The sequence below is a fragment of the Magallana gigas genome, chromosome 9 (genome assembly GCF_963853765.1).
Source record: "Magallana gigas chromosome 9, xbMagGiga1.1, whole genome shotgun sequence".
Classification (NCBI taxonomy): Eukaryota; Metazoa; Mollusca; class Bivalvia; order Ostreida; family Ostreidae; genus Magallana; species Magallana gigas.
In genome coordinates this window covers 25888894-25916615 of record NC_088861.1, presented here as the reverse complement: position 1 = coordinate 25916615, position 27722 = coordinate 25888894, and the positions used below count along the sequence as shown (strand labels likewise).

The 27722-nt window shown below is 33.9% G+C and overlaps 1 protein-coding gene and 2 long non-coding RNA genes across 3 annotated transcripts; 2 read left to right on the top strand and 1 right to left on the bottom strand.

Moving 5' to 3' along the window:
* Positions 1-4543: 4543 nt before the first annotated feature.
* On the bottom strand, positions 4544-14353 carry LOC105339955 (Golgi-associated PDZ and coiled-coil motif-containing protein). The gene is made up of 9 exons (XM_011445749.4): positions 14110-14353; positions 13689-13853; positions 12521-12696; positions 11531-11696; positions 10978-11073; positions 10242-10406; positions 9785-9879; positions 9207-9347; positions 4544-7944 (listed from the first exon to the last, which is right to left on the bottom strand). Exons 1-9 carry the CDS (start codon positions 14320-14322, stop codon positions 7785-7787), a joined length of 1377 nt encoding a protein of 458 aa, XP_011444051.3. The 5' UTR covers positions 14323-14353; the 3' UTR covers positions 4544-7784.
* A 5632-nt stretch (positions 14354-19985) lies between these two features.
* LOC136271221 (uncharacterized) lies at positions 19986-26705 on the top strand. Its single transcript, XR_010709106.1, has 4 exons — positions 19986-20464; positions 25274-25584; positions 25727-25990; positions 26120-26705. It is a non-coding gene; the product is annotated as an uncharacterized lncRNA (long non-coding RNA).
* Positions 26706-26834: 129 nt separating this feature from the next.
* Positions 26835-27722, top strand: LOC109620191 (uncharacterized). Its single transcript, XR_010709107.1, has 3 exons — positions 26835-26931; positions 27055-27172; positions 27648-27722. It is a non-coding gene; the product is annotated as an uncharacterized lncRNA (long non-coding RNA).

Here is a 27722-nt window from a genome sequence, read left to right as displayed (position 1 = left end):
TACTTTAAACTATCAAAGACATAAAACAGCCTTTATCCTATTTTCAATTATCAAATTATATCAGAAAATTAATGGAGAAACCAACACTTTTAAAAATTTACCATGGAAACCGTTACAAATTTTTTGAAATCATTTTTTTGCGGTTTTTTAATAAGCCGAAATGAGAAAATGTTAAATTTTTACATCCATATCAATGTCCATGCTATATATATTTTATTATAAAAATTGACATCCGTTGCTATGGCAACAAGGCCAAAAAATTGGAAAAACTGAGAAATGGAGGATGATTTTGATATGCTTTAATTCTAGAATTTTTTAGCAATTGTTTTAGTTGGAACTTGTAAAAATATATGAAAATTTTCATTATATACCACAAAAAGCTTTGGTCTGCAACAGAGAAGTGTTGTTGCTATGGAAAATTAAGTTGCGTAAAAAATCACACAGAAATTCTTACTTTTTGAAAAGTTCATAGCAACGGCAGTTATTTTTAGAAAATTTCAGATTTTTTTCTAGGATCATTAAAGTTATGGATCTACTTTATTTTTTCTCACCATTTGATTTTATAGTTTATACATTATAAGTGAATAATATCCATTCAAAGATGCCCACTGTCGTGTATCCGCGCCGGTAGTGACGTGTTTGGATAAAGTGAAAATGGCGGCACCGTTTGTTTCTTGATAATTTTTCTTGTTATTTAACGCTAACATTGTTTACTTTAACATTAAAGAGATCGTCATATTCATTTAAAAACATATAAGTCTTTAATTTTCTACGAAGTTTATGTGAAAATCATGTAAATAAGCAGTTTATGTCGATTAATTTTGAACAACGGAACAGGTTTGGATGACCTTGTTTTTCCAAATAGGATCGGTTTGGATACGCATCTGATACGGTTTGGATGTGGTTAGTATATAAGTTTAAACAGTTCTATTAATTATTCCCTCGTGAAGGGGATATAGCATCGCCACTGTGCGATATACATGCCCTCACTGCAAAGCATGCTTTCAATATTATGGAGATCGTCATGTGATAGACATTTGAAGTCACATTGTTTAAGAAATAAACATACACGTTGAAAGACTTTTCAATAAGTCAACAAAACTTTATATACCGTAATTTGAATTTCAATTTTAAAAAAGCTCCAAATAAATTGGCTTAATTATAAAAAAATTGCATGCAGAATTTTTTTTTATAGATATGTTTAGTCTGTTGTATAATCAATCAATCGATATTAATTTAGAAAGGTTCAGCCTTACCAAAATCTTTACGACACAAATATGAACATGTGTTTACGACAGTTTTGATCAAGTTATGAGTCTAATGTTTTCGGCTTTAAACGATGTCGGGAAAAAATCAAGAGATCAGTCAAAAGACAGAATTATACCAACTCCAATATCAGCCCGAGGGCCGTAGGCCCGAGGGATGATATTGGTCAAGGGCTGATACGGGCTGTGATATGGAAAAAGGGTATCTATTATTACATTTATTACATACTAAGTAATAATTCTATTTTAAAAATGAACTTGAACAAATGTAATAAAGAGTATCTAATTTACAAAACATCATATACACTTGTCTAATTGTTTAAATTAATAATTGAAACGTTTCCAAACAACTTTTTAGATTTGCAACAGCCATAAAACTGCGCTTTGGCAAATTTTTAAATATGAAATTTTTATTATTATACTTTCATGTTTAATCCTAACGCGGGTTTTGTATTTTTCTGCAGTATCGCCACCTTTATTTCCCGCATGGGTCACCAAAGAAAGCATTTTACTTTTCAATGAACTCAATTATGATGTTGTAAATTATATTATACGTTCACTTTCTGTGCATGCACTGTACTTAGGTGCATATGTCCTTTTCGTAAGCATTAACTTCCATAATTTTGTCATTGCAGTACAAAAGAACTAAATATTGGTTATGGATTTTAACTTACATGTTCATTGTTTTATTTTATATGTACCAAATTATGAACAGAATTGCAATATTCATTGGATGAAACCAGAGCAATGTGAAATACCGGTATATTGTGTAATCAATTTTATTATTTTAGTTTATTAATTGAAAAAATCAACAAAACCTCTTGATCAGTAATATACAAAGATACATATTTATCGTTTTGGTTTTCTGGTGAGAATTATGATTAACATATAAATGTACATGTAAAATGGCGACGTTTACTCAGGTCTTGTCATCACTTTTTGACCAACTATTTTTAACAACAGAGTAAATATGACTTATATTTATAGCAGACACACAGTTGCACACCGATAAAAGGCAAACTGTTCCATTTTTGTCTAAAATATCAAAAATGCTTTATCTTAAAATTGTTCAAACCGTACCATTTGCACAATTTATATTTCAGCATCCAAACCGGAATAATTCGTTAATCCAAACCGTACTTTTTATTTAGCAGGTGCATAAAGTTACTGCTATTTTTATACATATTAGTGTATTAAAAATATATTGAAATGATTTCATTTGGTTAGAGTAATCTTTCAATTAATTTTGGCTGCTTCAGATTTCTGGTATGTGTTATATTATCTATGTTATCTCGAAATAGATCTTGGTTTTAGCATTAAAATGACACGTTAACGATTGATATTCCTACAAATAAGTCGTTTTTATTTACGATGAACAAAAAAACACTCACTTTTTTAAACTGCAAAACCGTAAGAAAAATATGAACGACTATTACGATGTTTTAATTAATATTTACCTCATTGTCGATTGAAAAAAGAACACAACACTCATTGTTTTTGCAATGGATACGCCATTTTCACGTTATCCAAACATGTCACTACCGGCGCGGATACACGACAGTGATGCCTACAAATATTATAATTTTCCTTATATTTAAGCTTGTTACATGTACCACAGCAACAGTTCTCAATTTTCATATTTAAATTCTTAATTGCACAATCAGTAAGTGTTTACCAAAAAAACCAACATTTGCACTTTTTATTCAAATTAAATGACGAAAACAGATTTTAAAATTTCTGTTTAGTAACCATGGAAACGCTCTAAAAATATGCGTTTCTCCATAAATTTTTTTCTTTCTTTTGAAAAATGACAACTATTTTTAATAATATATTATTCTACCCTGGAAACCCCAGGTTCTGCACATTACTCACAATATGTTCTCAAATAAGCATTAATATGACATTTTTACATCTTTACCCTTGGTTACCATGGCAACGGGACCACATAGCAACAAACAAATGGTGTTAGGATTTTTTACTCACCAAAGTCTATCAAATTGTCAAGTATGAAGAAAACCCGTGACTATGCGTGGCCACTGAATTCTGATTCTTACATTGAACTGATCTTAAAAACAGTAAGACATACAAAGTGTACATATACAAATACTTTTAAAAGAATTTGCGGAACGCAGTTTTTGTATCGAATAGGCCTGTATTGTCCCAAGATATATTTTTTCCGCACATTTAGACGATATGTAATAAAAAATAAACATACCTGTGGAAGGAGTGCAATAGAAATTGATGAAAAGGAATTTTCCACTCGGAAACGTTCACAGGAACGAAATTAAACCGATTTCTTAGTAATTATGGAGATGTATAATGGGGAATGCTTACATATTTTCTCCATTCGGAAGTCACTTGGAATACCTCGCAAAAACATTTTCAACGTTATCACCCGGGAACTTCCATCTCTTTTCCAATAAATAATCCCCGTAGTCTTTTTTTTTTTAATTTTTAGCCGTGTATTGAAATCCGACAGGCTAGATGGGGCGTTTCGAAGGGGGAAATCTTGGGATGGACAACAAAGGGCAGTATTTCACGATTTTAACTATAGGTTCGATAAAACCTTATCCTCCTCCAATATCTGAAATTTATACATGTATTACTCAGATTCGGCATCCAAGTCTGTTTTGTCCTCAAGTATTCCCAGATGCACCATCTATGCAAGTTTGGTGAAGTTAGGACCAGTTACATTAAAGAAATGGGATCTACTCTAAGGTAGCCCACTACATGAAAGTTTATACTTTATTACACGTTACAAGACGATGGGTTTAAATTTTAATAATGCGTTGTAAAATTGTAAGCATTATTCAATATAATTATTATCTTCGCTCGTCAGGGGTGGCGATCCACGGTGTTTATCTATTAAAGAGTGAAAAGAGAAACACCATGGTTCGTCATTGTTGGCTATAGCGCAGATGTCAGTACGCTTGAATAACATCATTACAGCGCAATAAGATCAGGTGTATCTGAATCAAACTGCAGGTCCTGAGTTCAAATCCGCCTGATTTGTTGGTCATATTTACTGACTTTTAATGTTTTAAAAATCAAAAAACCATTTTTTCCAAAATGGTTTTATTTTGCCTATTAGATTTAGATGTTTACTTCTTATGAATATTTCACACTGTAATTAAGTCTTAAAGACCCGTTGAGTTAAAATGAATTATTCTTTGAGTAAACCACAAAACTAATCACAACACACTAACTTTCCATCAACGTAATTAAGTAGAAGCATTCCAAAAAATGAACGTTTTCAAATGAAATTAATCAGTCATATCATAGTTTAATATGTAAATTATGTGTTCTTTTATTTGATACAAGCATATACACATAACATACTTTAATAAATAACAGTAAATGGAATTAATTTTGTGAAATAAATTAATCAATATGCTCAGATACCATGCACATACAAAAACAAAAATACTGAACCTTTTAACTACATGAAGTTGTAAAATAAGAGCTAAATGCTCAAGGGAACCACATAGCACGCCATACATGTAAATTACATGTACATATATCTATACATACGACATGCTAACTTTCAATCATTAAACAAAACTGAATCTTGAAAGGACAAAAAATGGTATATTACACTGACAGGAAACCTTTTTCTTTTATTTTTTAACCAATATAGAATTTTATGGAATGAAAACAACTTAACAGAAATATACATCCAGTTGAGAAAAATATCTTAAACATTTTGACTTGATTAAACAATGCCGATACCTGTAAATCTGTGCTGAAGAAAAACATGAAAACATGATCAACTTTGTCGCTTTAATTAAAGTGATACCACTAGACACAGTCATGTAACAGTCTAATCTCAGTAAAAACTGTAATTGTTCAAAATGTATAGATTTTATACAATTATGAGTGACATATTGACGCTGGACATTTTAAACAAAAAAATAAATCAGTTAAAGAAACCCCACTCCCCTTTCTCTGCGAAAACCCCTAATATTTCTTAGCACTAAAAAGCTATATCAGAGATATAAAATGATTATTGCATTATCATACGGTTTCAAAACTCTTGTGAGGTTTTATTGATAAATCTAATGTGCATCTACAAAGCTAGCTTTTTTAAAAATATTATGTCCCAATAATATCAAAACATACTGTACACATAATGATTCACAATTATTAACAAAGCACAAAAAACCGCCAAGAGTAAAAAAAAAAAATAACATGGAAAAATTTGAAGAGGCAAGGGATATCTACAAATAATGCATGCTGAACTGTTTCAGTGATATGAGTCATTACTTTATACATAATATTGTTTCTCTTTCAAAATCATGATGTCTAATGGTGTAATGCAAAAAGTTTTAAAAGCAGCAGTTAGCAATTGACAAGTCATGGGTCTAAAACCTGCTTGGACATTTTACAGTTTAACCTTAATTAGAATTTTTAAACAGTAACTGCACTTTATGGTTAATAATTACGGTAATAATTAAGGTATCCCATAACACCTTAAGATTAAACAATCTATGCATGAAAATTATACATTCATAACTTTGTATTCCTATTTTTGGAACAATTTCAAATAAATCCTAAAAGATGATTTTTAAAATATGATTTTTCAAATTGTAAATATCAGTATCATGGTAATAGAAATTCAAATCTTAAACTACAACTTTATCGATAATACATGTACAAATAAATTCTGGCCCAACACACTTTTATAGTAATAAGTTAATGTTTTGAAGCAATTTTCATTTAAATTTGAATATAACCAACAAATGAAAGAGAACAAACTGATTTTCGAATTGTGCATCTTTACAAATAAATCATGTACCAGTACATAAAATAATCTGGCACACATAATTTCACAGATTGTGTAGTATGATACATTTACTCAAGCAAGAACACACAGGCAACAAGCACTTATTCTCAAAAAACATCCAAAGCATAGATTAAAATTGTTAAGGGTTTTTTTTAACTATAAAATTCATGTGAAATCATCAAAAAATAAAACAGATTTCTTAAGTGATGATTGTTTCATGGTACTAAATGCAATATATTATTAGAAACCTTTACTATTATGCAGAAAAATACAGCTGTTGTATTTGTGTTTGAATGCATGTTTACTTAAAAGACTATATTTTTGACAATCCACAAAAAACACACAAGTTTCGCTTTTTTTTGCACAATTTTCATACAATGCAAATATGTGCAACACAATTTACACTAGAAATTTTAAAGCACATGCAATGATCGGTAGTGTAAAACAATGATTATTAGTGTAATACAAGCACTAGGGTGGTAACTAGTGTTATGTATGACATGAGTGTAACAAGTCTAAGATATTTATGTCAAGCATAACAATGTATAAATACAATGTCATGTGGTCTACAGTGGGTGTTCTGTAAAAAAAACAAAAACATAATGGCAGTTGTTTGTGGGGTATAATTACATGTAACTTTCAGAAAGAAAAATTATCAACTGAAGGCTACCTGTTTGATTTATTTCTCAAAGAAAATTAATAAAAATGAATTTTCATGAATATTGTAATAATAATAACACTGGAAAATGCTTAAAAGATTTTTAAAGGCCTAAATAAAAATGTACACAATCATACTCAATTTATCCCTCATAAAAGATGTTCAAAGTGAAAATGCATAATGTACATTATAATTATAGAATTTTTTTTTTTTAACCCAATCAATTTCTCTACAGCCCCTACAAGATCAGTGAGATCAAGAGAAACTCTACACTTTCAAAGTCACTGTAGCAATCTTTGAAGATGTCTACATGTTTACACAAGTTTACATGTATGTGCTTAATTAATACTACTACCATAAGTAGAACATATCACCTAGAGTTAATGTTTGTAGCTCTCTTTTAACGAAATCAATTCTAACCTTCTACTCATTGCATAATCATACACCTTTTATAAAATGTAAGTAATTTATAATTGAAATGTAAATGTAGATCTAATGTACTATATAACCATTGCACACAGGAATATCAAACACTGGTACACTAAAGCTACAATCAGGTGATAGTAACAGATCTTACATAGATTGATAAGAACACTTACATTTTTATATTAGATATAGATTGCTTCTAATTCCTATGGTTACCTAAACCAAACCTTTCAAGAAATAAATACTTCTTAATATCCCTTCAACAATTTAACAATAACTGTGCATCAACAATCTGATCAAAATAACTCTTAATAATCAGAGTCAAAAACTGTCAGGCTATCAATATTGTATACAGGGAAATATCCCCCCCCCCCCCCCCCCGGGTTTTTTTTCACCCCTTTCGCCCTCGTTGTCGCACGGCTAATTAAAGACCGGGCAAACTCTATATTGCAAAATGAATATAATATTTAAAATAATTAATTTTTGAATCTTTAAAAAAAAAAGAAACTACAAACTGGGGGAAAATCATGAGAAACAAACATTTAGATGTACATGTACCTAGGAAAAAACTAAGCAACTTTATGTTGAAGAAATAAATAGGCTGATGCCTTCTGGGATATCACAAAGTATGTAAGTGGCCAGGGCCATAGACCTAGGTGTAGTCACCGTTGAATGTTGGATGCTGGTCCTCTGAACTGTTCTGCTGTATACCGTTTGCTTGTATAACCCCCATCTCCACGCTCTGGGAGTTTGGCATCTTGCTTCCCTGTGGGTGACGACTAGCTACAGGCTTCTCATTTGATTGCTCGAACCTAACGAGAGGAAACAATCACATTTATGATGAAGCTGTTATGAAATGACAAATGAAAGCATCATAATAAGTATATATATACTATGCATTGCTGCAAAAATAACCCTTGTCTTGGAAAAAAAATACATGTTGAATTAATGAAATCAGTAGCAAGGAGTGGTTGTTTAAATGACAAACACTGTAGGTTTTTCTTCATGTAAAACACGTTGCTTTATGCATATTTTTACAGAAACTGTTAATCAAATTAAGGTTGCTACGTGTATGATCCAGGGGATAAACTACATGTAAATGTGATTTTTGATATTTACACATGATATATCATCATCGTGCACTGTATTTCCCCCTCCATTTGTACAAAAAGAGAGATAAACTGGTAATCTATTGACAGTATACTCTTCATCCCCTCAACTCAATATTAACTCAATAAACTCTTCTTATCACACATAAAAGCAATGTTCTAAACCACCACCACCCCTTCCTAATCTTGAGTAACCAAATCTTATATCAATGCTGAACTGAAGGAAACCCCTTATATCTGATGTTACAAAAATGTGTCTGATCCAAATTGAACAAGAGGCCCAAGGGACACATTGCTAACCTCATTAAGGTCAAGATCTAGTAAATGATTCCAGAGTGTCTTTTTTGGTGCTAGAACCATTATGACGTCATAATTGATTTGAAGAATTTTTTTCCCATACTCTACGGCTTTAAAGGAACTATGTAAAAAAATAAACAATTTCTTGATATTGTATGTTAAATTATGGGAAAAGTAATCCCGATACCTATATTCAATTTGACATCATTTTAAAGAGAAGGTCAAGAGCTTGTTTACTTCTGTTTTTTGGGGAGACTGTAGGCATTCTAGATATATTTTATTAGTCAAAAATGGACAAAACTCTGAATTTTATCCCTCAATTCCTTCAGATTTCATTGAAAATGACAGTTTAAAACTCGATTTTTCATTGTGTTAACCAAAAATTTGAGCCCCGGTACTCCCTATCAAACAAAGCTATTGTTATGAAGCATCATTGAAAGAATTTATATCTTAAATTTTATGAAACTGTAGGCACCTTTCATTTACTAGATCTTGACCTTTACAGTAGCCATCTGACTTAATTCTATAAACGAAAGCAGCTTTACAAAGTCAAATACAGTTAAACATTAAATCACATGTAAAATTTCATAAGGATTTTTTTCTGTATTTCTTTAAAGGCTTGTATGGGCTCAGGTGAACTATAAATTTTTACCACCTGTATTTCTCACCTGGTTGGACTAGAAGGAACAGACTCTGATGGTGACATGGCCCCGTTTATTTTGGGGGGCAGGGCTGACTTCTGTAAAATATTTTTACGCATTTCTGCCTCACTGCTACTGCTCAGAACATCATCATCATATATCCTGTATCTATCAAATGTAAAGTATTAATAAGTAACTGCCTGCAAAATAATAGAACATACTTCCAAGCAATTTTATAGCTGTATACTGTATACAGTATTTTTGCCCCCTGTAATTTTCGCCTTTCTACTCTTGCAAACAGTTTCGCCCCATCTTGAATTCGCCCAGACATAGATGTGTTTTAAGAGAGATAGTTTGAGACATCGTAATTCACCCTGTCTTAATTTGACCCGTTGACAACAAGCGTGAAAGGGGCGAAAATAAGATGGGCGCGATTATTTCCCTGTATACAGTATTCAAATCAACTGTAGTTCATGAATGTGATAACGCCTCAGCTTTTATATGATTATAAAAAAAAATTCTCAACCTCAAAGATTATTCTACAACTGTATAAATAATATGTTCATTCATTTTCCAATCACAGATCCACAGATTAAGGATGTTACCTGAATCCATTGTCATCTTCCCCCGCTTGGCTCCCCTCCTCCTCGCTGTCTTCATCGGGGGCCACAAACATCACCTCCAGTTCTATGTCACCTAACTATTCAAATAAATGAAAAAATAATCAATTGAAGACAGATTAAAATCCACGAACCCCTAAGTTATCATTTAATAAAAATTCATCAATTTTTTTAATGATAACTTTTATTTGATAAACTTAAATCTCTGTGTCAAATGTGTGTAAAGAAGATGACATTTTTTTTAAAAACTGCATACTGGGGTTTCATCACTTTTCGTGAAAATCCACGATTATTTGACTAGGCTATCCGAGTTGACTTCCCTAATAATAACTCTTTAAAAATAAAGTGAGAGCATGAACTGCAGCATGTGAACACATGCTCACTGCCCAAAAAATTATTTAATAAAAAGAAAAAAAAAACCAAAGAAATTATATTCCCAAACCTGTTGTGACAAAATATGGACTGCCTCTGCATGCTTCGATTCCCGCAGATCAATGCCATTGACTGATAAAATGGCATCTCCTACATATAAGGCATCGCATTTGTCTGCTGGTTGTCCTTCGTGGATTTCTGAGATTAAAATCGGAACACCATGTTCCTTACCCCCCTGTACAGAAAAAAATACAAATATAATGGTAATTTTGGTAATGCTGAAGTCTTTTCCAAGATCAAAATGAATTTTCTTTTTGTCTTAGATTCTAAGGCTAATTACTAGCATTTCAAAATATAATGTGACATTTATATGGTCGGGTTTGAAAAGGAAAAAAACATGTAATTCAATTTTCATATTTTAAGTTAAAATTGAAAAACTGATATTTGGAAATTTAAAAAAAATGTGGCATGCAATTTGCTTGTTTTTTTTTTGTTTTTTTTTTTTTTAATATTATAAGATTTACAAAGGGGAATAACTCAAGTTTTTAAATTTTAACTTAAAATTGAAAAATTCAGCATTCCTCTTTTCAATATGGCAGTAAAATCAGCATTTGACCTAATTCTGCAGTGCTTGAGATCCAAAACATAAATAATTTTTTGCGTAATGAATTTAATCTATTAATCTGACATCTTTTGGGTCTTATGAGTATCTAAGTCATGAAGACCAATGTATTAAATGTTACAAAATATTCTTCTCTACTCCTATATACAGGTATATTTGATAAACTCAGTAGACAGACACTTACAGTAATGGACAAGCCAAGCCCCTCATCTTCTCCTTTTTTAATGGTTACTTTACGAGTCTCCCCGAGTCCATGATGTTTTCTTAAGGATTGGAAATCCTGAAAAAACAAAAACAATATGAGCTTTCTTTAACTAATGCTAACTAATACATGAATCGTTTAAATACTTAAAGTGTAAGACACAGTCTTAAAAGGATTTTAATCAACAGAGGAAACTTATGATTTAAATTTTCCTTCACAGACATTGTATCATGACTTGTTTATATAATAATGTACATTTATTATAACATCATTTTAAATTTGTAATTTGATAACTATAAATATCACCAGACAACAGTCAGAAAAATTGGATTGCATATTGTACATATCTGTGATAAAATGTGATAACACATTGGACAGAAAATTTCCACTGTCAATATTGCCTAAGCATCAATGTATTGGCTACTTTTACTTTTTCATGTGCTATGAATATCATGATAAATGAACCAATCGAAAATAGTGTGTGTATCAACGATACCAATGTACGATAATTCTCATGGATAAACACGTTACTTACATGTCCCTCAGGCAGGGGTAGTTTCTTCTTACGATTGTTTCGCCCTCTACACGCACGTATTACTGTTTTGTGGCGGTGGAGATGGATTTCCGCCTCTAACTGGTTCCAGAGTTTATCATGCTCCGCTCCTCGCATGTCTCGTCCCAGAAGCTGAATTTGCTGAATTCTACAAACAAAATTGCTTTCAAAGCTGAATCTAATGCAACGATCAAAAATAATTTGTTACAATATTGATTCTTATGTAAAGTAACATAGTTGTTAGATTGAAATTTCTAAAAAAAAAAAAAATTATATTTCACTATTAGTACATGGAAGATCTTAAGTTTAAAATGAAACAGAATGATTGAATTCTCATAAATCTTAATATTCAGATTATAATGAACAGCTACATGTACCGGTATATTGAAATTGACTAAATCAACCTTCCTTGAACACAAAACAAATCTCAGCTTAAAACATTTATTTGAAGGCCAATGTTATCTTTCTTTAATAAAATCTTTTAACTTTACATAAAAGCAAAAGCGGTATTACTGTCACAAAACATGTAATATACAATATTACAAATACTTTATAGTTGGTTTGTAGGTTTAATAGATAACCTAGATGTAAATGAACTGTTTGTTTGTCCTAGCTCTGTCGTACCATTGATGAAAAAATACCCCTCTCAAAATAATTTCATAACCCAACTCAGCACATTTCATTTCTAAAATCCAATTGTTTTCGGATCTATTTTCTTGGAATTTATTTTCGCTTTGATTAAAAAAAAAAAATTTCCCTGCTTATACCAATGACAACATGAACATTTAGATAATGAGTCAAGAGAATGCAAACAACAGTTTTTTTTAAAGCTAGCCTTAGACTTTTTTGATCTAATTTGTAGGGAATGATATCTTAGACTAGTTAATATATTTACCTGGCTAATTAAAACCTACAAAAGCCAAATTTTTTTTAGAGTAAATATCTTGGTTACACCTGATATCACTGTCTCACCTTCCAGCTAACTCTTTGTCTAGATATTTGGCTGCTAGTCGAGCCCCGTAAACCTCTCCCTGAAGGGCCAGGATGTACTGTCTCAGCTCTTCGTTCTCGATGCGTAACTCTTTCACTTCGGCAGTTACTCGCTCAAGGGCAGTGGTCTCCTTGGTCTTCGCTTTCATCTCCTCTTCCTGCAGTTACCAAAAATATAGTGTTAATTTATACTTTCTCTCTCTCTCTCTCTCTCTTATCACTGACAACAGAAATTATACTGTGGTTTCATTAATATTCAAGAGTATCAATTTTCGTGGATACAGTGAAAATCACAGTTTTAAGGATACATAAATTCGTGGCCAATGACCCTATTAATATAAATTATTAGTAGAAATTGCACTTCAATGAACATTTAATTTCATGGATAAACTTAACGAAATCCACGAAAATTGGTGTTCAACGAATATTGAGAAACCACAGTATACATGATCAAAAGATATCTTCAGTTAACTACATTAGATCAAAATCCATCTGTTGTAAAATCATATGTTAGCCTGAATGAAACTTGTTCCCCAAGAGATGAGCTCTTCTTGATTTCTTCAAAATATTAATATGATGAATCAGTGAGATTAAACATTAACTTTGTTATCACTTGTTTTAAGACTGTAGTGCAATCAATACAAAAGAGTCTATCAAACATAACCCACGTTTATTTCTTCAGTTTAATTGGTTTTTGAAACAAAATATAACATAGATAACATAAGTTTACTACTAATCTAAAGGAACAGCTTAATTATTTTAAACAAAAAGAAATGTTTGAATCGGTATGAATTATCTCAATTTATTTTCATCTATTTCAGTATTTGTCAAAAACATCTCAGGTAAAAGCTTGTTTTATGGACCAACAAGTGAATCCCTAGAATGACCGATGATGGCTTAATTTTTACGGTAACCCGGTTTTAAAAGTTATATCTAAATAAAAATTTCTGGACACTGACAAACAAACACACACACATGTATATATTCATCACAGTATAAACATAATTCTGTTATAGACTTTATCATCCCCGGAAATTAATATCTTGTATACTTGAAACTTTTTTTTGGTCATATTTTCCTTTTGACCTTCACATCTTCAACTTTATATTGACTTTACAAAATTGACAACTTTTTTCTCAACAAGACCTACCACTTTTTTCTGTATGGTGGATGAATCCACCTCCACCCCTTTCTGTGACTGGATCTGGAGCTGTGTGGAGTGGAGCTGCAGTAGCACATTGTGCAGCTCTTGCTCTGTGTGCTCCTTGGCTGCCCTCATTTCCACCAAGTCAGCTCTCATGTTAACAAGTTGTGCCTACAAGAAAATTGATCATAATTCAAAAAATTCAAAGCAGCAGTAATGGTTTGCTACTATTTCACTCACCTTAGCTGAATTACAATCATTCATTACTAAAATAGGATATGACAACACTTGGGCAATGTATTCCACAAATAGTATTATTTGGTATCACGATGTCAAAGCATTTCAGTGTAGTTTGGCTTAAAATTGTTATCTTTAAAATGACATAAATAAAAATTTAATAAACCCAAACATATTCAATGTCAAATACCTCAATTTTAGCATTAGACTGAAAAACTGTCTGCGACTTGTGACAGAGTTGAGCAAATGCGGCACTGAGGGCCGTCATCTTCTGTCGTCCATCGTACGTGAGTTCGCATTGATCTGGGTCGATTTCTCCAAGAAGTAAATCCAAATCTACAAACGCTTTGTCGAACTCTTTCTCCAAAATATCAAGCCAACGGAATGACAGGGTGGCTGCCATTTCCACATCAATAATACTCCATGTCAAACAGCAGCTTATATAGGGTTAGTTAATATTGCCTACATTAAGCGTTTATATGATTGCGATTTATTACCAGAAAAAATCCAAAGTTGATAACTAAGGGGGAAAAAATTCCGAAATACTCTAACCTTCCACGTAGACTGCGTACATGTATAATATTATGCATTGATCTTTATTATAAATTCTTGTTAATTAATACGCCTGATATCTTTACCATAAGTTAGATAACCATTTTCTGCATGAAGAAAACCCCACAAATATATTATGCATCCCAATTTTCAGTCAAGATATTTTATTGCATAAAAAATGCCTGAAAATAAAAAACGGTTTATCATAAATATAACTGAACTTCTGCTAGTCATGCATGCATTTTTTGAGAAAAAATAGTTCATATTGCGGCACAATTATATCTGTAATTGTCGCACAATTTATTTCGTGAAAGACTAAGTGAGATACATCTATACATTACTGCCACATTAATACCAATTTTCTAATCTCTGATAACCTCAACACGTGTGGGAATATGCATTCAGATCATGATCGCCCTTTTTCATAATTTTGGTTATTTGTTGTTGAAGAATTAAATGACCAAGTAGTTACGATTGGTGTGAAAATTGACTCCAGCTACTTGAGCATTGATTGATGCTTACTTTTGGATGTCGTCGTCGAAATTTTACCGAACATTTAAACGCGATCCGCGACGTAGTGCATAGTTACATGTACGAGAGAAACTGCCGATTTTTGTTAAAGCTACCTAATCCGTTTTTTTTAAAATATCAAATATGTACGCTTTTAAACGATGGTTTTGTATATTGTATGTATGATTATAGGCATTGCAGTAGTTTTTCCGGTCAATAAGACCATATTACCATGGAAAAATGAGTTTCAATATTTGTGTACAAAACAAAGTTTAACGTTACATAAAAAATACCGCGTTATTTCGTCCCTTTGCACCTGGGTCGAGATAAGTTTTACTGTAATAAAGAAAAGACTGAAGATTTCAAAACTGTTTGAGCAAAATTAATCATAAATAAACTTGAGTACATTTTTAAAAATTTCTAATATTTCTGAAGTTTGTTTTATTTACAAGGGGTGAAAAAAATGCGGCCGGGTTGAATTGTTGTTTGTTTTTTCTTTTTGATAAGCTAATCTTGCCGTAAGTTAAAAATGCTTTGATAAATACATGTACATTAAACTTCAAAACTTCAAGGAAATAATCAATGCTTCAAGCTAAATTCAAAATAAAATGATCAACAAAAATTTTGTAATCAATTTGGGATTTCTTTTAATTACATATCAGAAACTGAAAAATTATGATTGTAAAATGCTTACAGAATGTACAAGTCCATTTTGCTAACGCAAATAATCATAAATAAAATGTTTTAATTACTTTTAGTTAAAAGAACGTACATGCACATGTACAAAAAACACATAATAAATAATAGATAAAACTAGACACGATCTCGTTGCGAGGTCTTCCTTGGAATATTTTGAAGGGAATATGACATTGACTTTGATTTTCGACCATTTATCTCCATATCGGGCAACATAACGAAATTTTGATGGTTGAATGTTTTTAAGAGCATCATCTTCAGCATCTTTTATTCTTTATTGGTTTTCAAATATTTCTTCTTTTTGAGATCTGAGTGATCAAAGTTTTGGATTTCTCGCCACTTAAAACCCCTAATTACGTAACGCTTGAGAAAAAAATCTATTGTTAATGTGAGATGAACCATTTTGCTTTTTAGACATATAACTAAATATTTCTCATCAAAGTGCTATGGAAGAAATACTGCAGAACCCTTTTGACCCAAAAATTGAAGGGCCAGCCCTTTTTCTTGATTTCTAAAGAAACGTCTTCTGATATTGAACATCATTTGTTCAACAAATGTTTAGAAATTCGTTACCGTTCTTGAGCTATTTGGTAAAGAACGTTTGAGGGGCCGATCCCTTATCTCCTTATTGGGGCCATATGACAAAATTTTGATGGTTGAATATTGTTTAGAACTTCATTCTAAGCATCTTTTATTCAATATTGCTTTTCAAAATATTTGTCCTTTTTGAGATATAAATGATCAAAGTTTTTGATTGCTGACCCCTTAAAACCCTAATTACGTAACGAAAGATAAAGTTTTCACAATGTATAGTTCCATATGTGTAAGATAAACATTTTTGCTTCTTAAACATATTTCAAAATATTTCTTAGTGGAGTCCTATGAAAAAAATACTTCAGAGCCCTTTTGGCCCCTAAATTGAAGGCCCAGCCCCTTTTTCTTGATTTCAAAAGAAATGTCCTTTGATAAAGGACGTTTTAGGGGCCGATCCCTTATCTCCTTATTGGGGCCATATAACAAAATTTTGATGGTTGAATATTGTTTAGAACTTCATTCTAAGCATCTTTTATTCTATATTGCTTTTCAAAATATTTGTTCTTTTTGAGATATAAGTTATCAAAGTTTTAGATTTCTGGCCCCTAAAAACCCCTAATTACGTAACGAATGATAAAGTTTTCACAATGTATACATGTAGTTCCATATGTGCAAGATAAACATTTTTGCTTCTTTAACATATTACAAACTATTTCTCAGTAGAGTGCTATGGAAGAAATACTTCCGAGCCCTTTTGGCCCCTAATTTGAGGGACCAGCCCATTTTTCCTGATATCAAACGAAAGCACTTGCAAATATAAACTTTATTTGCTCTATATGTCATGTTAAAATATTTTCAAGAAATGAAATGAAGAACGACAATTATAAATGCCTTTAGACATATTTACAATCTTTCGTCTACAATCCCTGAAAATTTAAACTCAATATCTCTTTTCGTGTAGAAGGAGATAACAGGGCAAGCATCTTCCCAAGTCAAAGGTTTCTGATCCGCTCCGCTCTACATAAACCCTTGACCGAAAAGACAACACATATGCGGGTTAACGATTACGCCATCTAGTGAGAGTTCTCATTTTTAAACCTTTGTGACCTCATGTTCTGACCAATCAGAGAATGCTTTAAAAACAGAAACAGTATAGCAATATGGCTGCTCCCATGAACAAATTCGTAGAAAATATGGATTCACTCGGACTAAAAACCGATATCAGTAAGTCAAATACTTACTATTCCGTCTCAAATTCATTTGACAACGGTTCAACATTGATCAATTCACAATTAACATCATTATTGAAACAACGTTTCTAATTGGATCATGCAAACTTGTATGACACCAACCAGCGTGCGAGGTTTCTAACCCCGTCAAACTCTGCCATTTCGGTCAAGGGTTTATGTAGAGCAGGGCGGATCAGAATCCCTTGACTTGGGAAGATGCAGGGCAAGCAGATCCTCTAAAAATCGCTAAAACGTCAATATCTCCCGAATGGAAATGACGTATTAAAATAAAAAATTATATATAAGGTTTTATCAATATCTACAAGATCTGAAATTTTCACGATAATCGGTCGAGTCGTTTTTAAGAAATCGCTTGTACAAAAAAGCGTAAGAAAAAAAAATAATAAAAGGGAAAAAAGAAACAAAGCTATAACAATAAGGTCTTCCGTTTCCCAAGGTCTTCCGTTTGAAACAGAAGACCTCAACAAGGTGAAAATTATATAACGTTTTTACTTGGAGAGAGAGAAAGAGAGAGAGAGAGAGAGAGAGAGAGAGAGAGAGAGAGAGAGAGAGCTCTTAAAGTTAAGACATATTTATGTAAAACACATGTAATCACTGTTTAATAATCTGTGATATGATTGCATTTATACATTACTTAACTTTCAGTCATATTATTATTACTTACTTTTATTGTCGATGATCAGATATACGGGTAGATTTTTAGCAATGTTTTCTTCGATTATAGTCTCCCGCTTTCCTGTCAGGCACTTTTACGTTTATATATAGCACAAGTTGCTGTCCTTTAAAAAAGGACTACAATACGTGGACCATTTGTATGTGTTTCCAACGAAAAAGTGATAGCCTTAAGATTATCAGAGATTCCACCGACTCTAACCCTCTGCTTTTAACCACTAAATTTGTACGTTGTATTACGTATACATGTATGTATAGCCGTAACTTTTTATCTCAGAATTTAATTGATTCATACTTCTAAAATAATTATGATCTATCTATGAATGAAGTTTGCATGTACAGTATCAGGCATTCGATGAATTCTTCTATTTGCGCACACATTACGATTCGCACTACTTTGTTAACTATGCAGTGACAGCTTTGTGTAAATTAAAAATTTCATATTCATATGATGCATTTTTCTTGAATTTAAATTACAGTGACATAATTATTCAATCATACTTAAATGCTTAAAAAATTTAATCGGGAAGTTCTCTAGCCTCGCCTACTATAAAAGTAAATTTAAGTTACTTGTGTATTCGGAAAACAACAAAACATTGCAAACTATGCTATTTGATGCATGTTGTAGTTTCGGCATAACATTAACTTATTTCATAATACTGATAGTTCATATCACATGCCAATCATTTTTTTAAAGGAATCCTTTGTTTCTGAACTGTTTACCGACAACTTTACAATTACAGCGCCTTTGAACTTATGTGTGCATATGGCACGGAATCCCGATCCCGATTCAGATAAACGTGTGCTAGCCTGGTTCCCTGAGCTACCCATTACGCACAGGAACCAGGCTAGCTCACGCGCAGGCTGAATTTTCCCCATAGCATCCGGTTTAACCTCGCTTATATATTTTCTGCGTGGACCTCCACGCAATAAGCAAAACGTAACGACTACAGTATTCTGATTGGTTGTAATCAATTAATTTACATTCGGAAAGTTTCGTAGTTTTACATAATCATTTGGAAAACATCATTTTGATTGGCTAAGAGAAACACACCCCAGAGCGGCGTATTTAAGGTCAGGCTTTGCCTTAGTCCGGCAGTAGACGTGGAATCTCCTCTAAGGTTCGAGTCAACTCACTTCCATGGGTAGATAGGTGGGCCCCAGTCTCCGTTTCCTGTCTCGTTCATCGTTTCGTTCATAGTCTCATTTATAGCTAGATTCTCGCTTCCGTTTCTATTGTTTTAAATTTAACTTCGGAAACCTGTTAGGTTAGTTGTGTATTTCATTCAGTCCGTGAAGGGTGGTACTAAATTTGTCCAGGATACTTAGATTTAATATAAATAATAAGGTAGGCTTAGTAATTAAACTATTTGGTTAGGACAATGATTTCAATGTTAGCATACCTATATTTTTCATTGTGAATAATTTTGTGTCTCATTTCATGCTTAATTTTAAATATATTTGAATCCTTTACACGTGTTTACGTTTACATTGAAATAGGAATAAAGGTACTTGTTAATTTGAAGTAAACGTAAATATTTGACAGAGTGATTGAGCGTTGATATAAATTTCTAGATCATTCACATGATAACGGAGTTTTGGATTTACACTAAGAAAACTGACAGATTTGTGACTGACCATACTCTAGCGACTAGAGACGTAAGAATATCATGGAACTCTTAGTATAAATAAAAGTTATTAATAACCACTATACGATTACAATAGTGCCGTGACGTTACAATAACCACTATACGATTACATTGGTGCAGTGACTTAACTCTTGAACCGACAGGCAAGTTCCTGCCAGAGAACGATAATAGAACCTGGTAGTAATTTATTGAATTTTTTTGGGCATATTTTATGTGTTGTATTCTACAAATGTCCAGCTTTGGCCCATTTTATGTAATGTACAAAATTTTGAACCCTTTATTGTTGCAGTATTTTGTGGTAATCGAAAACCAGATCCTGTGGAAGAATACTTGGATGATCTTTTGTCTGAGCTCAAAGACTTGATGCAGAATGGGTTGTATGTTATTGAAAAATGGTACCGAGTCAGTATTTTTGCTTTTGTTTGTGACGCACCTGCTAGAGCATTCCTAAAATGTATTAAAGGACACACGGCTTATTATAGTTGTGAAAGATGTATAATCAAAGGGACATTGAATGGACGTGTTGTGTTTAATTCTGATACTGTTGCATCTCCACGTACAAATGAAAGATTCCAAAACCTTGAATATGATATTCATCAAACCAAAAGGTCCCCTCTAATTGACATTGGGTTTCCATGTGTCACTTCGTTCTCCCTGGACTATATGCATCTTGTATGCTTGGGTGTTGTTATATCCGGAATGTTTACATGCTCGGTTCTATATGTTGTTTATGTCATGCGCATTAATACATAATAATAAAGTAGTTCCAAGATGGCAGCCTCTGTTGTGATCCATGTGTTATAGTGCTAGGGCGAATATGTAACATATTGGCGACGAGGATAAACTCCGGTAACCTCAAATTATTCCAAATTGTCTGTTTCTAACCCGTCCCATTATATTTTGGATCTGTGGTAATGGCGGCGTTTGGTTTAATTGGAAAGATTGACCCATTTGACGAGACTATCGAACCGTGGGAATCGTACGTCGAACGATTTGAGCAGTACTTTACAGTGAATGAGATAGATCCTGGAAAAAAGGTACCGTCTTTATTATGTCTCATCGGTGGACGATTATATTCTCTCCTGCGGGACTTGACTTTTCCTGATAAACCAGCTGAGAAGACTTATCAGGACTTGGTGACATTACTCAACAGCCATTTGTCCCCTAAGCCCATCAAAACAGCAGAACGCTTCCGTTTCGATAAAAGAGACCAGAAGGAAGGAGAAACAATAACGGAGTATGTAGCTCAGTTAAAGAAACTCTCGATTTATTGTGATTTTAATGCTTCGCTAAATGAAAAGTTGAGGGATAGAGTGGTATGTGGTATAAGACACCCTCACATTCAAAAGCGCTTGCTGTCAGAGAAAGACTTGACATTTGAAAAAGCTATGGAGATCAGTGTGGCAATGGAGGCGGCAGCTAAGGATGCAACAGAATTAGTACAGGCTAGGAATCGGACAGATACAGGAGCCGTGAACAGACTGCATGTGAAGAATAGACGTTCCAGAGGAAACGACAGGAAAAATGAAGTACAGTGTTATCGGTGTGGTGAGAAAGGACATATAGCGAAAGACTGTCGGTCAGGAGGAGCACGGTGTTATCGTTGTAATGGAAGTGGCCACGTAGCAAAGGACTGTAAATTCAGGAATGCTGAGTGCCACAACTGTCATAATACGGGACACATAAAGAAAGCGTGTAAAACTTCAAAACCTCAAATGCCTACATCTGGAAAACATGAAAGAAGAAAACCTGTTCATTATGTTGAAAATGACCCTCAGGATGTGAGTGATGACAACTATATAGCTAGTTTAGAACTAAACAATTTAACAAGTGCGGACATCATATGGATCCATCTGAAAATAAATGGAATGAGGATGAAAATGGAATTGGACACTGGTTCAGCTATTTCGGTCATGGCGGAGGAAGAATTCAGGAGGAAGTTCAGAGATCTGAAGTTAAAAACTGCAGACATCACTCTACGCACGTACTCGGGAGAACACATCAAGCCAGTGGGTTATATGGACGTGGAAGTGGAATACGGTGGCACTAAACAGACATTGCCATTATACATAGTTGAAAAGGGAGGACCAGCTCTTCTTGGCAGGGATTGGCTGAGAAAAATTCAACTTGACTGGAGATTGATTAAGGACACGCATGCTATTAGCACTGTGAAGCCTACCAGCGTAAGTGAAATTATAGACAAATATAAAGATGTCTTCGTTGATGAAGTTGGAACTGTGAAGGGCATTACAGCAAAACTGACACTCAGAGAAAACAAACCAAAATATGTCAAGGCCAGGACTGTTCCTTTTTCCTTACGAACAAAGGTGGAAGAAGAACTCCAGAGATTAGAAGCGGAAGGAACTCTGACCAAAGTACAGCATAGTGATTGGGCAACTCCAATTGTGCCTGTTCTAAAGAAGAATGGAAGCATCAGAATATGTGGCGATTTTAAGGTTACGCTTAACCCACTACTCAATGTTGATCAGTATCCATTACCTAAAATTGATGACATCTTCGCCAACCTAAATGGTGGAATGCATTTCTCCAAGATCGATTTGAAGCAAGCATACTTGCAACTTCCAGTGGATGAATCGTGCAAGGAGCTACTTACCATTAGCACACATAAGGGATTATATCGTTATAATCGCATGGCCTTTGGCATAGCGTCAGCGCCTGCTATTTGGCAGAGGACCATTGAGCAAGTATTACAAGGAGTCCCTGGAACTCAGTGTATGTTAGACGACATGGTTATAACCGGCAAGAGTAATGAAGAACATCTCAAGAATTTGGACATGGTACTGAAGCGATTGAGCCAATATGGACTGAGAGCAAATCTAGAGAAGTGCGAATTCTTCAAGGAAAGCATTACCTTTTGTGGACATGTGATTGATAGAAATGGTCTACACAAGACACCAGAGAAGATTGATGCCATAGTTAAAGCACCTTCCCCATGTAATGTCTCTCAACTAAGATCGTTCTTAGGTTTAGTGAACTATTATGGTAAATTCTTACCTGACCTGGCAACAGTGCTTGGACCGTTGCATAACTTGTTGCGAAAAGACAGCCATTGGAATTGGACAGAATCCTGTGAAGAATCATTCAACAAGGTGAAGGACTTAGTAGCATCAGATCTGGTACTTACACATTATAGCCCTGAATTGCCTATTTCCCTGGCATGTGATGCATCACCTTATGGACTCGGTGCAGTTATTTCTCATGAGCTACCTGATGGAACAGAGAGACCAATCGCATTCGCCTCTCGCACATTAGCACCAGCGGAGAAAAACTATTCTCAGATTGATAAAGAAGCCTTGGGAATCATATGGGGGATCAAGAAATTCCATTCGTACTTGTTTGGTAGGAAATTCAAGTTGATCACCGACCATCAGCCCTTGATACACATTTTCAGTCCTCAGAGAGGAGTCCCAGTTACAGCATCTTCAAGATTACAGCGCTATTCTCTCTTCTTGTCTGCTTATGACTACGAAATTGGATTCCGTAAAACTTCTAAGCATGCGAATGCAGATTCCATGTCACGCTTACCACTGAAAAGCACAGAGTCTGATGTAACCATAGATATGGTGGACGCTTTTTATCTTGGACAGATTGAAACTCTACCAGTTTCTAGCAAAAACATTCAAAACGAAACTCGTAAAGACTTAGTTCTAGGTCGTGTCATGTCGTGCATTAACAGTGATTGGACTTCTACTGACAAAGATGGAGAGTTAGCACCATACTACTCACGACGAAGTGAACTATCTATTCACCATGGCTGTATCATGTGGGGAGTAAGAGTCATTATACCTACCAAACTCCGCAACTTGGTGATTTCACAGATACATGAAGGACATCTAGGAGTGGTCAAAATGAAAACACTTGCTAGGAGTTTCTGTTGGTGGCCAGGAATTGACCAGGACATTGAAACTATCGCCAAAAGATGTAATGGATGTCAACAAAACCAGAATTCGCCTAAGGGAGCACCATTGAATGCTTGGGAGTGGCCAACCAAGCCATGGGAGCGAATTCACATAGATTTTGCAGGACCGTTTTTAGGATATATGTTTCTTATAATGGTGGATTCAAATTCAAAGTGGCCAGAGGTGGTGAAAATGAGCACAACCACATCAACACGTACTATTGATGTTCTGAGAACCATTTTCTCCAGAAATAGACTTCCAGTAACAATTGTGAGTGACAATGGCCCACAATTTACCTCAAGAGAATTTGAAGAGTTCTTGAATGCTAACGGCATAAAGCACATCAAGACATCACCGTACCACCCATCTAGTAATGGACTTGCAGAGCGTTTTGTCCAAACTTTCAAGCAAGCCATGAAATGCAGTAAGAATGATGCAGGGAGCATTGAAAGAAAACTGGCAAATTTCTTGTTGGCGTATAGAAATACTGCACATGCAACAACAAATGAAACACCAGCAAAGCTCATGATGGGGAGGGAGTTGAGAACGAAAATGGATCTTTTGAGGCCAAACACAGAGTTACATGTCAAGCAGAAGCAAGAAGAAATGTGTTTACAGAGAACTACACAGAACAGAGAATTTGAACCAGGACAGTCGGTAATGATGCGTGATTATCGTGGGAAGGATAAATGGATTCCGGGAATGATTGCTCAAAGAACTGGACCTGTTTCCTATCGTGTGCAAGTGGACCCTTCAACACAGTGGAGGAGGCATGCAGATCAGATTGTAACATCACAGATTCCAATCATGTTACCAGATGTCGAGATACCTGAGCCGAGTGTTTCAAGTTCAGTTTCAATGGACAATTGGGCAGAGAAGTTAAAGACGCCGAACAGCAGATCTTTACCGTCGGTTTTATCGGACAGTGCGAGGAGATCAACTCCGTTGGTTAAACCTACTATTGCGAAAAACATGGAGTCTAGTCTGTCTACACCGCTGAAATCAACAGCACCCATCCAGTCCGAGAGACGTTACCCGTTACGTACCCGTCAACCAAAAATCCTGGAAGATTATGTATACTCCAAGTAACTCTGCGAAACCCCAACCAATTTGTTATCTAGTTTAAGTTTTCAGTTGTACTGTGTTTTGGGGCATAATAATCCCCTGTGCAACTTACAGGAACCAAGAGGTTTCATTGCAATTAATCCTAGTCAAGAATGTTTGTATTTTGTATGTATCTTTATTTACATGCTAAGGTCGTAATGCATGTGTATTATAGTAAACCTTTGTTTATATATATAAAAAGGAAAATTCTTGAGAACTTGCTATGCAATAACAATAAACACAGACAACCAACAATATCTGACAGTTAGCATAAGTAATATTGTATAATGAAACATGTATGTACATCATTCTTAAGGAGGGAGAAGATGTTATATCCGGAATGTTTACATGCTCGGTTCTATATGTTGTTTATGTCATGCGCATTAATACATAATAATAAAGTAGTTCCAAGATGGCAGCCTCTGTTGTGATCCATGTGTTATAGTGCTAGGGCGAATATGTAACAGGTGTCACCAAAAGAATATTGACATTTTTGAAACAAGGACCAAGAGAATGCAGATTGTCTCATCAGCAGTTGACCATCCTCTCAGAAAAAATGATGAATTTAAATGGCAAGATGCCAAGAGAATTTGCCAGGCAGCCAAGGTCTTTGGATTATTTGGATAAGTGGAAAGCCACAGAATTTAGACAATTTTTGCTTTACACGGGACAAGTCCCCCACCAGTAAGAAAGTCTCCAAGGAAGCCACAGGGACGGGAACAATCTCAAATTCAGTTACCTCCCAAAAAGCGAGCAAAAACAAATGAATTAAGTGCAGGTAATTATTTTTTTAAGCAGTTTTAATTCCTCTATAAATAAGGTTTTTTTTCAACAGCTTTTCGTATATCTTAGTTTTAACATAATCAGAAAGAAAATAGTTACCACTCATCAAACATGTATACTATATGTTTTACTTCTAGCTGTTTCAAGACCAAGCCAGATTTATGAAGATTTGTCTTCAGATGAAGAAGAAAACGAGACTGAATCAATTCCAAGAAGGTCTCCCAGGAAGCACAAAGATTCGAGACCAAAGGATTCTTCGCCTACTCAAAGAAATTCTTCACCAACTCAAAGAAGGCGGATGACAGCACTTCCCCCTCTGGAGTCTGATGACTCTGAGCGACCAGTTGATAGGAGAAGCCCCAGCACCCCAACTGCTTCTGGCTATCCAATGCCAACAGAAAGTGAGTTTTTAGTAGTGAAGTTCTTAATTTTCTGCTGTTAATGATAAAAGATGATACAAACATGAATCAAGTTTTTTAAGTGTACGGGTTTGCTTCAAACTTATAAAAAAATTTTTTTGAAATATTAAGGATTTCAGCGTCGAGTCATACAGCTGTTGGTTGAAATTAGAGATAACCTTAGGAAAGGAGACCATGGACGGAGGGTGGAGGAGGAACAAGGAGAGTTTGAGATCCCTGAGTGTGATCAGATACCTGAGTTTGAGGAGTTCGACAATTCTCTAGATGATAGGGAACTACAAAAAAGATGGATTTTTTAAAATGTTACCTTTAAAAATGATCACAACCATTGCATTTAAGTTACTGCATCAAATATTGATATGCTGTTAAAGGGGTTTTTTATGCTGTTGGTTAAGTACAGGTCTTCTATGGTCAAACAATATGCATTGGTATTAAATACATGGATGTGTAAATTCGCGTATTAAAGTTGTCAGTTTTTAACCATCCGTGCAGGGGTATATTACAAGGTTGTAAGCTTACCACGTAACTAGTGTAAATTTCCCCAAAACGTAAATATCCACATTTACAGTAATGAAAATCAATCAATCTTGTCTTAAAAACATAACATATATAATTTCTATCACTGTGCAAAACCTTTCACTCGTTTTTTTATTAAAGAAAACAAAGATGAGATTAATTGGGGGCACCAGTCTTGGAGACCATGTCAAAAATGCCATGAAAAGATAAGAAATAATTGCTTGAAAAAGTAGAATAAAAATTACTGGAGTTAAAATTGATCGACCATTTTCACCACCTACTTACTCGATTTTACTATCATATACACAACAGATGCATGACAAACGGTCTAATGGCGAAGATGAATCTGAAAGGGAAGAAAGGGAAATATGCTTTTGGAAACACAAACATCTGCAGAATTATCAAAGGTATGATTAGTTTAAATGAAGCACAAACGAAACAAAGATAATGAAATATTGTTTTTACCAAATTGTTCTTTACAACAAAACAAAAATATATTAAATGGTGTACTATAAAGAATTATATTTTAGACGGAGTAATTCAAAGCCATCCAAATGCAACGGAAGCAAACATCTTTGATGAAATGAGCCGATTTCTGAAGTACGCGCCAGGAAGAATTGGAGGAGGTGGAAGAGGAAAGGAGTCATGGTAATTAATTATTATGGTTATTTAAGAAATAAACAGCAAGTTAAAAAGTTCAATGGGATATGAACTTGGTTGGTCATGTGATCAAATCCTATGAAGCCCAAAGGGCTTCTCAGAAGATTTGATGACGTACCAACCAAGTTCATATCCCAGTGAACTTTTTAACATTGCTGTTTATTACGTATATTTACATTTGAAAAAGGCAAATTGTTCAGTCTTATTAACATCAAGATTTTATGTTTACAATAAGACAAGCGATAAGTGTGTGCTATGATCATTTTGACATCATGAAAAAGTTCATACAGAATTGAAAGTTTTTGCTATTATGTAGGTTCATATAAGGAAAACATACTTGCAAATGTAAATATTTATAAAATGATATTTGATAATTTCATATCTAGTTTAAGTTAATGTAGAATCATATACTGATTGAATGTAAAAACTTTAATTTTTATTTATTTATTTTTTTTTTTTGCAGATTGGCAAGATAACCATACCCAAAGCTGTCATTGGATCACCAATATTATTTGTATTTTGTTGATTAATAAACTTG